At 41.4% G+C, this 15,699-nt stretch overlaps 1 protein-coding gene across 2 annotated transcripts in view; it reads right to left on the bottom strand.

Moving 5' to 3' along the window:
- LOC142387955 (arf-GAP with coiled-coil, ANK repeat and PH domain-containing protein 2) overlaps positions 1–15,397 on the bottom strand; it is a 30,560-nt gene extending 15,163 nt beyond the window's left edge. For both annotated transcript variants that reach the window (XM_075472733.1, XM_075472732.1), the window contains exons 1-8: positions 14,808–15,397; positions 14,065–14,122; positions 13,861–13,980; positions 3,313–3,366; positions 1,475–1,533; positions 1,107–1,290; positions 540–584; positions 293–388 (exon numbers count right to left, since the gene is read on the bottom strand). In XM_075472733.1, coding sequence (XP_075328848.1) covers positions 293–388; positions 540–584; positions 1,107–1,290; positions 1,475–1,533; positions 3,313–3,366; positions 13,861–13,980; positions 14,065–14,122; positions 14,808–14,860 — 669 coding nt within the window. In that variant the 5' untranslated portion in view covers positions 14,861–15,397. The remainder of the gene's footprint in view (positions 1–292; positions 389–539; positions 585–1,106; positions 1,291–1,474; positions 1,534–3,312; positions 3,367–13,860; positions 13,981–14,064; positions 14,123–14,807) is intronic.
- Between the last annotated feature and the right edge of the window lie 302 nt (positions 15,398–15,699).

Below are 15,699 nucleotides of genomic sequence, written 5' to 3'. Positions count from 1 at the left end.
GGGTCAGGGGTCAGGGGTTAGGGTCAGGGTCAGGGGTCAGGGGTCAGGGGTCAGGGGTTAGGGGTTAGGGGTTAGGGTCAGGTGTCAGGGGTCAGGGTCAGGGGTCAGGGGTTAGGGTCAGGGTCAGGGTCAGGGGTTAGGGTCAGGGTCAGGGGTCAGGGGTCAGGGGTCAGGGGTTAGGGGTTAGGGGTTAGGGTCAGGTGTCAGGGGTCAGGGTCAGGGGTCAGGGGTTAGGGTCAGGGTCAGGGTCAGGGTCAGGGGTTAGGGTCAGGGTCAGGGTCAGGGTCAGGACCTGCGCGGCCATGGTCTTCATGGCGGGCTCCAGGTCCCTGAGCAGGTCGAAGCCTTGGTGGAAGAAGGTGAACTGAGCGTGGACGAAGGAGAAGGCCTGAGAACACAAACACCACGTCAGCTTCTTCAGGGTTTAGGCTAAAAGCTTCCTGCTCATCTCACAGAAACTGGACACATGGAGACATTCCTGAAGCTTCGAGTCGTTCCTTCAGTCCAACACAGAAGCAGAGATCCAGGGAGGAACTCACCGAGTTTAAGACATCTATCTTCTGCTGCGTCTTGAAGGTGTTCAGCTGAAAAACAGACAAATCAGAGGATTCGTTCATTATTCATGTATAATATATAATCATATTATTATATATTCATATTCTACAGTGTTTTTCTTTTCTTTTCCTGATTATTTTTTTATGTTTTTTTTAAAACATGATTTTATTGCCTTCTTGTGATTTTATGTAGCTGTGAAGCACTTTGAATTACCTTGTGTACGAATTGTGCTCTATAAATAAAATTGCCTCGCCTTGCTGAGAGAGTTCACCTGAGCTACCTGCTGACGCTGTGTGTGACATCATCAGCTGAGCTGTTGCTAAGCTACAGAAACAGAAACAGCAGCCCGACCCGCTGATGGAGACCTCTGAAGGTTTCTGCCTCTCTGCAACACCTTCCTCCCAACCCTAACCCTCTGAAGGTTTCTGCCTCTCTGCTACACCTTCCTCCCAACCCTAACCCTCTGAAGGTTTCTTCTGGTTTATGTTTATTCTGTTATCCGTAGCAGCGGCTGATCTTTTATGATGGCGGCGCGGCGCTCTGACTCCTACCTGCAGGCAGTAATCCAGGGCGAAGTGCTGGTAGCATTTGCGTGTGGCCAGCAGCAGGTGGCTCGCCCGCTCGGCGTCGGCGGCTTTGTGCCGCGACACCTGAGCGTTCTTCAGCGCCGCCGTCTCCAGGTCGTCCCCGATCCGAACAAACTCCTTCCTGGTCTCAGCCAGCTGCGGCAGGAACCTCGACAACAGCAGCAAGTCGCTCGTTATCAGCTCATCACACGTTAAATCACAGAAATCAGAGTCTGAGCCAGAAACTCATCATCAGCACAGCCGGAGCTCACAGGACCGGATCAGAACCAGAACTCTCAGCTCAGACTGTGTTCAGTGTTAGTTTCTCCTCTGAATGTGTGTGTTGGACTCACTGCGTGCACAGGTTGGTCAGCTGCTGCCTGATGGCTCTCTGCGTCTGATCGAACAACATCTGAGGACCAGAAACATCAGAAACAAACACGGGTCAGGTCACATGTCACATCAAACCGACCCGTACGCACCGGGTTTGGGGAAAAGTCCCGCTGTGATCCCTGCTGTCAGCACTGACGGGTTAATTTAACTAGTCATGATTCAGCCTGTTTGGTTGGTGCAGAAACGAGCCGCTTTGATGCACCAGCTGCCCCTCTGCTGGGTAAGATGAGGGGCGCTATGGTGACAAAGATGTAAAACATATTTAAATAATGCAGTTCTGTCTGAGAACAGAGGTTAAAAATAAAGCCACAGAGCTCCATGTGACCCTCAGACTGCTGGCCATGACTTGTGGAGTCCCCCAGGGGTCGATTCTTGGACCTCTTCTGTTTAACTTGTATATGCTCCCTTTTCCCACTTTATGATAAGAAAGACGCAGCTCTCTGAGTCCCTTTCATGCTAAACGGCTTCTTTCTGCAGTAAACTGCCGACCTTTAGCTCAGACATGTGGAACAAAGTCAGGAAACGTCCCAGATTTAGTTGTTTTTCCTAAAAAAAAAATCAGCTGATTCTTTTCAGGTTTTACTGGGTTGGACTTTCTGGAGCGGTCCTTAACTGGTTCAGGTCCTACTTAGAAGGCCGGAGTTAATTTGTTACAATTGGCAGCTATGAATCTGAGCGAGTGGCCATGACTTGTGGAGTCCCCCAGGGGTCAATTCTTGGACCTCTTCTGTTTAACTTGTATATGCTCCCTTTGGGTCAGATATTACAGAACTTTAACATCAATTATCACAGTTTATGCAGACGATACACAACTTTATGTGTCTCTGTCACCATGGCGACTGCAGCCCAGCAGACGTACTGTGTCAGTGTCTGGAGGAAGTAAACACCTGGATGAGAGAGAATTTTCTACAATTAAATGAAGACAAAACTGAGATCATTCTGTTTGGGAGCAAAGAGAAGAGGGTCAGCGTTGGTAAATATCTTGAGACTCGGGACCTTACAATCACTGACCGAGTTGGTAACCTCGGAGTGTTGATAGACTCAGATCTGACTTTCAGCAGCCACATCAAAGCTGTCACCAAGGCAGCTTTTTACAACCTCAGAAACATCAACAGAATTAAAGGTTTCCAGGAGAAACTCATCCATGCATTCATCTCCAGCAGACTCCATCACTGTAATGCTCTTTTAACTGGACTTCCCACAAAGAGCATTAAACATCTGCAGCTCATCCAGAACGCTGCTGCTGGAGTTTTAACCCGGACTAAGAGATCTGAACACATCACAGCAGCTTTAAAATCTTTACTCTGGCTTCCAGTCAGTCACAGAATAGATTTTAAAAGCCTGCTGATGGATTACATCTGTGATATCTTCAGAGAATATAAAGCCAGCAGAGCTCTTAGATCCAAGGACTCAGGTCAGCTGGTCCAGTCCAGAGTCCAGACTAAACATGGAGAAGCAGCATTTAGCTGTTATGCTGCAAACAAGTGGAACAAACTGCCAGTGGAGATTAAACTTTCACCAAATGGAGACATTTTTAAATCCAGGTTAAAAACATTTCTTTTCTCATGTGTCTATGCATGAAATCTGCACGATATCTTTGAACTTATCTGGACTGTTGCTGGTTTTTAAATTCATATGAAAAATTATTTTATTTGTTTCTCTTTATATTCTTTTATGTATTTTAATGCTTCTTACACTCCCTGCTGCAATGCTTTTATTTTATGTGAAACACTTTGAATTGTTTTGTACATGAAATGTGCTACAAATAAATTTGATTTGACAGAACTCATGGACTCACGGTGTGGAAGCTGAGCATCTCCTGCAGGCCCTGCTGGAACTGGTTCAGGCAACTCTGAGAGGAAGGAAACAGGAAGTTAGAGGCTGTGTTCGAAACCGCATACTTCTCCTACTACTCCTACTAACTTTCTGAGTTAGTATGCCAGTTTGAGTAAGAAGTTCCCGGATGCATCCTAGATTCTCCTAAATGTTGGGTATGCATCATGAGATTACTACTCATACTCAAACTACCCAAGATGCAACGTAACGTGACGTCGGCGATCGTCATTTCCTGTCAAAATGGCAGTTTCAAACTAGCTACAACGAGGGTAGGTTCACTTCCTGTTTTCAAAACAAAAGCACCAATTGTATGGTAATGGCTTTCCCTATGATAAAAGGCAACGGGTATTTTATTTTGGGAAAATAACCGGAAGTGCGTTAGCTCACTGCGGCTAGCTTTAGTAGCGCCGAATTCGTGGGAACAAAATTGTAAACAGCCGGTATTTTGTCAGGTTTTCACGTTGGGGATCTAAACGACTACTTTCTCGCCTGAAAATGTTTCAAATGTTGCTAAAGTTTACAGAGTTTAGAGCTTAAGAGAAATCAGCTTCAGGCCGGCTGATTTCGGCTCGGGCAGGAGCGAAATGCATTGTGGGTAAACACTCTGCATACTGTCTGATCGAATGAGTATGTAGTATGTAGTATGTAGTATGCGGTATGTAGTATGCAGTATGTAGTATGTAGTATGCAGTATGTAGTATGCAGTATATAGTATGCAGTATGCAGTCTGTAGTATGTAGTATGTAGTATGCAGTATGCAGTATGTAGTATGCAGTATGTAGTATGTAGTATGTAGTATGCAGTATGCAGTATGTAGTGTGCAGTGTGTAGTATGTAGTATGTAGTGTGCAGTATGTAATATGTAGTGTGCAGTGTGTAGTATGTAGTATGTAGTGTGTAGTATGCAGTATGTAGTGTGAAGTATGTAGTATGCAGTATGCAGTATGTAGTGTGCAGTGTGTAGTATGTAGTATGTAGTGTGCAGTATGTAATATGTAGTGTGCAGTGTGTAGTATGTAGTATGTAGTGTGTAGTATGCAGTATGTAGTGTGAAGTATGTAGTATGTAGTATGTAGTATTTAGTGTGCAGTATGTAGTATGTAGTGTGCAGTAGTATGCAGTATGCAGTATGTAGTATGTAGTATGTAGTATGCAGTATGCAGTATGTAGTATGCAGTGTGTAGTATGTAGTATGTAGTATGCAGTATGCAGTATGTAGTGTGCAGTGTGTAGTATGTAGTATGTAGTGTGCAGTATGTAATATGTAGTGTGCAGTGTGTAGTATGTAGTATGTAGTGTGTAGTATGCAGTATGTAGTGTGAAGTATGTAGTATGTAGTATGTAGTATTTAGTGTGCAGTATGTAGTATGTAGTGTGCAGTAGTATGTAGTGTGCAGTATGTGGTATGTAGTGTGGAGTAGTATGTAGTGTACAGTATGTAGTATGCAGTATGTAGTATGTAGTGTGCAGTATGTAGTAAGTAGTATGTAGTAAGTAGTATGTAGTGTGCAGTATGTAATATGTAGTGTGCAGTATGTAGTATGTAGTGTGCAGTGTGTAGTATGTAGTATGTAGTGTGCAGTATGTAGTATGTAGTATGCAGTGTGCAGTATGTAGTATGTAGTGTAAAGTATGTAGTATGTAGTGTGCAGTGTGCAGTATGTAGTATGTAGTATGTAGTATGTAGTATGTAGTGTGCAGTATGTAGTATGTAGTATGTAGTGTGCAGTATGTAGTATGTAGTGTGCAGTATGTAGTATGTAGTGTGCAGTGTGTAGTATGTAGTAGGTAGTGTGCAGTATGTAGTATGTAGCATGTAGTGTGCAGTATGTAGTATGTAGTATGTAGTGTGCAGTATGTAGTATGTAGTGTGCAGTGTACAGTATGTAGTATATAGTGTGCAGTATGTAGTATGTAGTATGTAGTGTGCAGTATGTAGTATGTAGTATGTAGTATGTAGTGTGCAGTATGTAGTATGTAGTGTGCAGTGTGTAGTATGTAGTATGTAGTGTGCAGTATGTAGTATGTAGTGTGCAGTATGTAGTATGTAGTGTGCAGTATGTAGTATGTAGTGTGCAGTGTGTAGTATGTAGTATGTAGTGTGCAGTATGTAGTATGTAGTATGTAGTATATAGTGTGCAGTATGTAGTATGTAGTGTGCAGTATGTAGTATGTAGTATGTAGTGTGCAGTATGTAGTATGTAGTGTGCAGTGTGTAGTATGTAGTATGTAGTGTGCAGTATGTAATATGTAGTGTGCAGTGTGTAGTATGTAGTGTGCAGTATGTAGTATGTAGTATGCAGTGTGCAGTATGTAGTATGTAGTGTGCAGTATGTAGTATGTAGTGTGCAGTGTGTAGTATGTAATATGTAGTGTGCAGTATGTAATATGTAGTGTGCAGTGTGTAGTATGTAGTGTGCAGTATGTAGTATGTAGTATGCAGTGTGTAGTATGTAGTATGTAGTGTGCAGTATGTAGAATGTAGTGTGCAGTGTGTAGTATGTAGTATGTAGTGTGCAGTATGTAGTATGTAGTATGTAGTGTGCAGTATGTAGTATGTAGTGTGCAGTGTGTAGTATGTAGTGTGCAGTATGTAGTATGTAGTATGTAGTGTGCAGTATGTAGTATGTAGTGTGCAGTATGTAGTATGTAGTGTGCAGTATGTAGTATGCAGTATGTAGTATGCAGTATGTAATATGTAGTGTGCAGTATGTAGTATGTAGTGTGCAGTATGTAGTATGTAGTGTGCAGTATGTAATATGTAGTGTGCAGTATGTAGTGTGCAGTGTGTAGTATGTAGTATGTAGTGTGCAGTATGTAGTGTGCAGTATGTAGTATGTAGTGTGTAGTATGTAGTGTGCAGTATGTAGTATGTAGCGTGCAGTATGTAGTATGTAGTATGTAGTGTGTAGTATGTAGTGTGCAGTATGTAGTATGTAGTATGTAGTGTGCAGTATGTAGTATGTAGTGTGCAGTATGTAGTATGCAGTATGTAATATGTAGTGTGCAGTATGTAGTATGTAGTGTGCAGTATGTAGTATGTAGTGTGCAGTATGTAGTATGTAGTATGAATATTGTAGTATGCAGTATGTAGAATGTAGTATGTAGTATGCAGTATGTAGTATGTAGTATGCAGTATGCAGTATGTAGTGTGCAGTATGTAGTATGCAGTATGCAGTATGTAGTGTGCAGTATGTAGTATGTAGTATGAATATTGTAGTATGCAGTATGTAGAATGTAGTATGTAGTGTGCAGTATGCAGTATGTAGTATGTAGTATGCAGTATGTAGTATGCAGTATGCAGTATGTAGTATGTAGTTTGTAGTATGCAGTATGCAGTATGTAGTATGCAGTATGTAGTTTGTAGTATGCAGTATGTAGTATGCAGTATGTAGTATGTAGTATGTAGTTTGTAGTATGCAGTGTGTAGTATGCAGTATGCAGTATGTAGTGTGCAGTGTGCAGTGTGTAGTATGTAGTATGTAGTATGTAGTATGCAGTATGCAGTATGTAGTATGCAGTATGCAGTATGTAGTATGCAGTATGCAGTATGCAGTATGTAGTATGCAGTATGCAGTATGTAGTTTGTAGTATGCAGTATGTAGTATGCAGTATGTAGTATGTAGTATGTAGTTTGTAGTATGCAGTGTGTAGTATGCAGTATGCAGTATGTAGTGTGCAGTGTGCAGTGTGTAGTATGTAGTATGTAGTATGTAGTATGCAGTATGCAGTATGTAGTGTGCAGTATGCAGTATGTAGTATGCAGTATGCAGTATGTAGTATGCAGTATGCAGTATGTAGTGTGCAGTATGCAGTATGTAGTATGTAGTATGCAGTATGTAGTTTGTAGTATGCAGTATGCAGTATGCAGTATGTAGTATGCAGTATGCAGTATGTAGTATGCAGTATGCAGTATGCAGTATGTAGTATGCAGTATGCAGTATGTAGTATGCAGTATGCAGTATGTAGTATGTAGTTTGTAGTATGCAGTATGTAGTATGCAGTATGCAGTATGTAGTATGTAGTTTGTAGTATGCAGTGTGTAGTATGCAGTATGCAGTATGTAGTGTGCAGTGTGCAGTGTGTAGTATGCAGTATGTAGTATGTAGTATGTAGTATGTAGTATGCAGTATGTAGTGTGCAGTGTGCAGTGTGTAGTATGCAGTATGTAGTATGTAGTTTGTAGTATGTAGTATGCAGTATGCAGTATGTAGTGTGCAGTGTGCAGTGTGTAGTATGCAGTATGTAGTATGTAGTATGTAGTATGTAGTGTGCAGTATGCAGTGTGTAGTATGCAGTATGTAGTATGTAGTTTGTAGTATGTAGTATGTAGTATGCAGTATGCAGTATGTAGTGTGCAGTGTGCAGTGTGTAGTATGCAGTGTGTAGTATGCAGTATGTAGTATGTAGTATGTAGTATGTAGTGTGCAGTAGAGCCTGGCTCTGGCCGGATTTTTCTGTCCGAGCCCGGCCCTCAACCGACAGAAAAGTTCTCAAATCCGACCCGAGCCCGAGATTAATTAAAATATTTGTGTCCGAGCCCGCCGGAAGCCCGAGACCAGTGACCAACGCAAGACGGCGCACCCTAATCAGTAAATACACATTGGTGACAGCGCACCATTATCCACCATAATCCATTATAGCTTGATTTCCCCCTCTCATTTTCCACGACTTTCAGTTCTCCAGAAGCTATTTTTCTTTTAATGTCCTTCATAGCGCTTTCCAGCCAACTGAGCTCGGCTGCACTGATCGCACGTGTTTAATGTAAAGTTGTTCGAATGTTCGATATGCGTGCGTGCGCACCGAGCATGCACAGACCACAGATGCACACAGATGCATGCTGCACGGCATGAGGCACGAATAGCCTACCAACATTTTCATTTATGCATATTAAATTATTTATGTTTATCACAAAAACTGACGTTTGCAATGAACTGAAACCTGTCCTCTGGCTGTTTATAATTTTCACGATGTCTGCTTGCTTTCGAGCCCGACCCGAGTCCGACAAGACATTCTAATTTTTTGTCCGAGTCCGGCCCGGCCCGTCGGGTTCCGACCGGGCCCGACGGGCTTCGGTCGGGTTGCCATACTCTAGTGTGCAGTATGTAGTATGCAGTATGTAGTATGTAGTGTGCAGTATGTAGTATGCAGTATGTAGTATGTAGTGTGCAGTATGTAGTATGCAGTATGTAGTATGTAGCGCGCAGTATGTAGTGTGCAGTATGTAGTATGTAGTATGTAGCGCGCAGTATGTAGTGTGCAGTATGTAGTATGTAGTATGTAGCGCGCAGTATGTAGTGTGCAGTATGTAGTATGTAGTATGTAGCGCGCAGTATGTAGTGTGCAGTATGTAGTATGTAGTATGTAGCGCGCAGTATGTAGTGTGCAGTACGTAGTATGTAGTGTGCAGTACGTAGTATGTAGTGTGCAGTACGTAGTATGTAGTGTGCAGTACGTAGTATGTAGTATGCAGTACGTAGTATGTAGTGTGCAGTACGTAGTGTGCAGTATGTAGTGTGCAGTATGTAGTATGCAGTATGCAGTATGTAGTATGCAGTCTGTAGTATGCAGTATGTAGTATGTAGTGTGCAGTATGTAGTATGCAGTATGTAGTATGCAGTATGTAGTATGCAGTATGTAGTATGTAGTGTGCAGTATGTAGTATGCAGTATGTAGTATGCAGTATGTAGTATGCAGTAGGTAGTATGTAGTGTGCAGTATGTAGTATCTAGTATGTAGTATGCAGTATGTAGTATGCAGTATGTAGTATGTAGTGTGCAGTATGTAGTATGCAGTATGTAGTGTGCAGTATGAAGTATGTAGTTTGTAGTATGTAGTATGTAGTTACAGTATGCAGTATGTAGTATGCAGTATGTAGTATGTAAGTATGTAGTATGTAAATATGCAGTATGTAGTATGTAGTGTGCAGTATGTAGTATGTAGTGTGCAGTATGTAGTATGTAGTATGCAGTATGTAGTATGTAGTGTGCAGTATGTAGTATGTAGTATGCAGTATGTAGTATGTAGTGTGCAGTATGTAGTATGTAGTGTGCAGTATGTAGTATGTAGTGTGCAGTATGTAGTATGTAGTATGCAGTATGTAGTATGTAGTATGTAGTGTGCAGTATGTAGTATGCAGTATGTAGTATGTAGTGTGCAGTATGTAGTATGCAGTATGTAGTATGTAGTATGTAGTATGCAGTATGTAGTGTGCAGTATGTAGTATGTAGTATGTAGTGTGCAGTATGAAGTATGTAGTTTGTAGTATGTAGTTACAGTATGCAGTATGTAGTATGCAGTATGTAGTGTGCAGTACGTAGTGTGCAGTATGTAGTGTGCAGTATGTAGTATGCAGTATGCAGTATGTAGTATGCAGTCTGTAGTATGCAGTATATAGTATGTAGTGTGCAGTATGTAGTATGCAGTATGTAGTATGCAGTATGTAGTATGCAGTATGTAGTATGTAGTGTGCAGTATGTAGTATGCAGTATGTAGTATGCAGTATGTAGTATGCAGTATGTAGTATGCAGTATGTAGTATGTAGTGTGCAGTATGTAGTATCTAGTATGTAGTATGCAGTATGTAGTATGCAGTATGTAGTATGCAGTATGTAGTATGTAGTGTGCAGTATGTAGTATGCAGTATGTAGTGTGCAGTATGAAGTATGTAGTTTGTAGTATGTAGTATGTAGTTACAGTATGCAGTATGTAGTATGCAGTATGTAGTATGTAGTATGCAGTATGTAGTATGTAAGTATGTAGTATGTAAATATGCAGTATGTAGTATGTAGTGTGCAGTATGTAGTATGTAGTGTGCAGTATGTAGTATGTAGTATGCAGTATGTAGTATGTAGTGTGCAGTATGTAGTATGTAGTATGCAGTATGTAGTATGTAGTGTGCAGTATGTAGTATGTAGTGTGCAGTATGTAGTATGTAGTGTGCAGTATGTAGTATGTAGTATGCAGTATGTAGTATGTAGTGTGCAGTATGTAGTATGCAGTATGTAGTATGTAGTGTGCAGTATGTAGTATGCAGTATGTAGTATGTAGTATGCAGTATGTAGTGTGCAGTATGTAGTATGTAGTATGTAGTGTGCAGTATGAAGTATGTAGTATGCAGTATGTAGTGTGCAGTATGTAGTGTGCAGTATGTAGTATGTAGTGTGCAGTATGTAGTATGTAGTATGCAGTATGTAGTGTGCAGTATGTAGTATGTAGTATGTAGTGTGCAGTATGTAGTATGCAGTATGTAGTATGTAGTATGCAGTATGTAGTGTGCAGTATGTTGTATGTAGTATGTAGTGTGCAGTATGAAGTATGTAGTTTGTAGTATGTAGTTACAGTATGCAGTATGTAGTATGCAGTATGTAGTATGTAGTATGTAAGTATGTAGTATGTAGTATGTAGTATGCAGTATGTAGTATGTAGTATGTAGTATGTAGTATGTAGTGTGCAGTATGTAGTATGTAGTGTGCAGTATGTAGTATGTAGTGTGCAGTATGTAGTATGTAGTGTGCAGTATGTAGTATGTAGTGTGCAGTATGTAGTATGTAGTATGCAGTATGTAGTATGTAGTATGTAGTGTCCAGTATGTAGTATGCAGTATGTAGTATGTAGTGTGCAGTATGTAGTATGTAGTGTGCAGTATGTAGTATGTAGTGTGCAGTATGTAGTATGTAGTGTGCAGTATGTAGTATGTAGTATGCAGTATGTAGTATGTAGTATGTAGTGTGCAGTATGTAGTATGCAGTATGTAGTATGTAGTGTGCAGTATGTAGTATGCAGTATGTAGTATGTAGTATGTAGTGTGCAGTATGTAGTATGTAGTATGTAGTATGTAGTGTGCAGTATGTAGTATGCAGTATGTAGTATGTAGTGTGCAGTATGTAGTATGCAGTATGTAGTATGTAGTATGTAGTATGCAGTATGTAGTGTGCAGTATGTAGTATGTAGTTTGTAGTATGTAGTTACAGTATGCAGTAACAGTATGCAGTATGTAGTATGCAGTATGTAGTATGCAGTATGTAGTATGCAGTATGTAGTATGCAGTATGTAGTATGTAGTTTGTAGTATGTAGTATGCAGTATGTAGTATGTAGTATGTAGTATGCAGTATGTAGTATGTAAATATGCAGTATGCAGTATGTAGTATGTAGTATGTAGTATGCAGTATGTAGTATGTAGTTTGTAGTATGTAGTATGCAGTATGTAGTATGTAGTATGTAGTATGTAGTATGCAGTATGTAGTATGTAAATATGCAGTATGCAGTATGTAGTATGTAGTGTGCAGTATGTAGTATGTAGTATGCAGTATGTAGTATGTAGTATGTAGTGTGCAGTATGTAGTATGCAGTATGTAGTATGTAGTGTGCAGTATGTAGTATGCAGTATGTAGTATGTAGTATGTAGTATGCAGTATGTAGTGTGCAGTATGTAGTATGTAGTATGTAGTGTGCAGTATGAAGTATGTAGTTTGTAGTATGTAGTTACAGTATGCAGTATGTAGTATGCAGTATGTAGTATGTAGTATGTAGTGTGCAGTATGTAGTGTGCAGTATGTAGTATGTAGTGTGCAGTATGTAGTATGTAGTATGCAGTATGTAGTGTGCAGTATGTAGTATGTAGTATGTAGTGTGCAGTATGTAGTATGCAGTATGTAGTATGTAGTATGTAGTATGCAGTATGTAGTGTGCAGTATGTTGTATGTAGTATGTAGTGTGCAGTATGAAGTATGTAGTTTGTAGTATGTAGTTACAGTATGCAGTATGTAGTATGCAGTATGTAGTATGTAGTATGTAAGTATGTAGTATGTAGTATGCAGTATGTAGTATGTAGTATGTAGTATGTAGTATGCAGTATGTAGTATGTAGTGTGCAGTATGTAGTATGTAGTGTGCAGTATGTAGTATGTAGTGTGCAGTATGTAGTATGTAGTGTGCAGTATGTAGTATGTAGTATGCAGTATGTAGTATGTAGTATGTAGTGTCCAGTATGTAGTATGCAGTATGTAGTATGTAGTGTGCAGTATGTAGTATGCAGTATGTAGTATGTAGTGTGCAGTATGTAGTATGTAGTGTGCAGTATGTAGTATGTAGTGTGCAGTATGTAGTATGTAGTGTGCAGTATGTAGTATGTAGTATGCAGTATGTAGTATGTAGTATGTAGTGTGCAGTATGTAGTATGCAGTATGTAGTATGTAGTGTGCAGTATGTAGTATGCAGTATGTAGTATGTAGTATGTAGTGTGCAGTATGTAGTATGTAGTATGTAGTATGTAGTGTGCAGTATGTAGTATGCAGTATGTAGTATGTAGTATGTAGTATGCAGTATGTAGTGTGCAGTATGTAGTATGTAGTTTGTAGTATGTAGTTACAGTATGCAGTAACAGTATGCAGTATGTAGTATGCAGTATGCAGTATGTAGTATGCAGTATGTAGTATGCAGTATGTAGTATGCAGTATGTAGTATGTAGTATGTAGTATGTAGTATGCAGTATGTAGTATGTAAATATGCAGTATGCAGTATGTAGTATGTAGTATGTAGTATGCAGTATGTAGTATGTAAGTATGCAGTATGTAGTATGTAGTATGCAGTATGTAAGTATGCAGTATGTAGTATGCAGTATGTAGTATGTAAGTATGCAGTATGTAGTGTGCAGTATGTAGTATGTAGTATGCAGTATGTAGTATGTAGTATGTAGTGTGCAGTATGTAGTATGCAGTATGTAGTATGTAGTGTGCAGTATGTAGTATGCAGTATGTAGTATGTAGTATGCAGTATGTAGTGTGCAGTATGTAGTATGTAGTATGTAGTGTGCAGTATGTAGTATGCAGTATGTAGTATGTAGTGTGCAGTATGTAGTATGCAGTATGTAGTATGTAGTATGTAGTATGCAGTATGTAGTGTGCAGTATGTAGTATGTAGTTTGTAGTATGTAGTTACAGTATGCAGTAACAGTATGCAGTATGTAGTATGCAGTATGTAGTATGTAGTATGCAGTATGTAGTATGTAGTATGCAGTATGTAGTATGCAGTATGTAGTATGCAGTATGTAGTATGTAGTTTGTAGTTTGTAGTATGTAGTATGCAGTATGTAGTATGTAGTATGTAGTATGTAGTATGCAGTATGCAGTATGTAGTATGTAAATATGCAGTATGCAGTATGTAGTATGTAGTATGTAGTATGCAGTATGTAGTATGTAAGTATGCAGTATGTAGTATGTAGTATGCAGTATGTAAGTATGCAGTATGTAGTATGCAGTATGTAGTATGTAAGTATGCAGTATGTAGTATGTAGTATGTAGTATGTAAATATGCAGTATGTAGTATGTAGTATGTAAGTATGCAGTATGTAGTATGTAGTATGTAGTGTGCGGTTTCGAATACAGCCAGAGGCAGGAAGTCAGATGCAGGATCAGCTCTGAGCCCGGCCCGACACGCCGCTGAGTGAACGCGTCCTCGGTCCAGACTCAGAACCCCCGGCTGAGCTCCACCAGCCTCACGCCGCTGCGTACCGTGATGGCGCCGTCCTTCTTGTGGTACGTGAACAGCTCAGCCAGGCCGCTCAGGAACAGCTGATTGGCTGCGTTGTAGCCTTGCCCCGCCTCCACCATCTTCCCGCACAGTTTCATCACCTGATTGGTCAGAGAGCGAGATTAAATATACTCTTTATGCTCAGAAACAGCAGCGTTAAAGAGCACCCACAGAGGAACCCGTACCTTGTCCAGCTGCGTCTCCAGCAGGGAAACATCTGCTTCAAACTGCTCCAGAGCCCGTCTGAGCACAGCGACAGAAACACCAAGAACACAAGAAGTTAGAGTTAGTTTCACACATTTTACAGACAGAAAACACACAGAAACAGACTGGAAACACACAGAAAACACAGAAACAGACAGAAACAGACAGAAACGGACTGGAAACACACAGAAATAGAAACATGTCTGATCCAGTAGCAGCTTGTTCTTGTTCACAACTGATTAAAATAGAAAACTGAGATTTCAGGCGGAATAAAACAGCTAAAGTCCGGCTTCCTGTGAGCTGCTTGAACTGCTGTAAACTGAGCTGCAGGGCTGCTAAAGGAGCTGAAACAGAACCCACAGGGACCCCCAATGAACCCTCCAGAACCAGGACTGAGCCCTCCAGAACCAGGACTGAGCCCTCCAGAACCAGGACTGAGCCCTCCAGAACCAGGACTGAGCCCTCCAGAACCAGGACTGAACCCTTCAGAACCAGGACTGAGCCCTCCAGAACCTGCAGCCAGCATGATGACTGATTGCAAAGCGTGTTCTGATCCAGAGAAGAAATTATGCTGATTCTGGGATTCAAACTGGGTTTGTTCGGTGCTGGTTTAAAGAGGCTGGGGGCAGAACCAGAACCGGCTGGGGGCAGAACCAGAACCGGCTGGGGGCAGAACCAGAACCGGCAGCTCAGTCTGAGGCTTTTAAAGGACGAACTTACTGACCTGAACTCCGGTGAGTCTTTGATGCAGTCCTCAAAGTCCAGCAGGGAGTCCATGACGTCTGACAGCGGCTCGTGTTGTTGTCACCGGGTCCAGGTGTTGATAAAGTTTGTCAAAGCCTCCACATTAGGACCGTTAGCCCGGTGGTTAGTCCGTTAACCGGCTATTAGTCCGTTAGCCCGGCGGTTAGTCCGTTAGCCCGACGCTTAGTCCGTTAGCCCGACGGCTAGTCCGTTAACCGGCTATTAGTCCGTTAGCCCGACGGTTAGTCCGTTAGCCCGACGCTTAGTCCGTTAGCTCGGCAGTTAGTCCGTTAGCTCGGCAGTTAGTCCGTTAGCTCGGCGGCGGTGCGCTGTCCACTCCAAGGCTGGTGGTTCATATCCCTCAGAGTAAACTGAGAACCAGACTGAGACCCTAACCGCTGAAACACGGACAGCAGACTCGTGCCCGCGCGCCTGACCAACGGTTTCTCAGCAGTCCGCGTGCACACGCTCCCTCCGGTCAGCCCAGTTTGGGTAAAATGTGTAAATAGATGGTGTTTGTGGAGTTTTCAGGGTAACAGCTGTCTTGCATCCCCTCCGTTGTTGTGCTTGTTTCCAACCGGCAGTTTCCGCCGAACATCCGGTTTGTTTGGGTCACATCGACCGGGAGACAGCGACGACCGGCGGCGCGGAGCGGTACTGCACCCAATGATGAGGACCAGCACAGGAACTTTAGCTTGTTGTTAAAATGTTTTTTGGAAAATAAAAATGACTGACAGCTTGTGTGTTATTGATATTTCAAACACACATTTTACAAATACTGAAAAACATATAATTAACGTACTAATCCCGTTGGCTAAAATACATTCAAGCAAACACTTGAAACTGGCAACTCTGAAAAATCCTAATAATAA

The sequence above is a fragment of the Odontesthes bonariensis genome, chromosome 9, assembly GCF_027942865.1.
Source record: "Odontesthes bonariensis isolate fOdoBon6 chromosome 9, fOdoBon6.hap1, whole genome shotgun sequence".
Classification (NCBI taxonomy): Eukaryota; Metazoa; Chordata; class Actinopteri; order Atheriniformes; family Atherinopsidae; genus Odontesthes; species Odontesthes bonariensis.
Note: the sequence above shows the minus strand (reverse complement) of the source record. Positions and strands in the feature narration are given on the sequence as shown.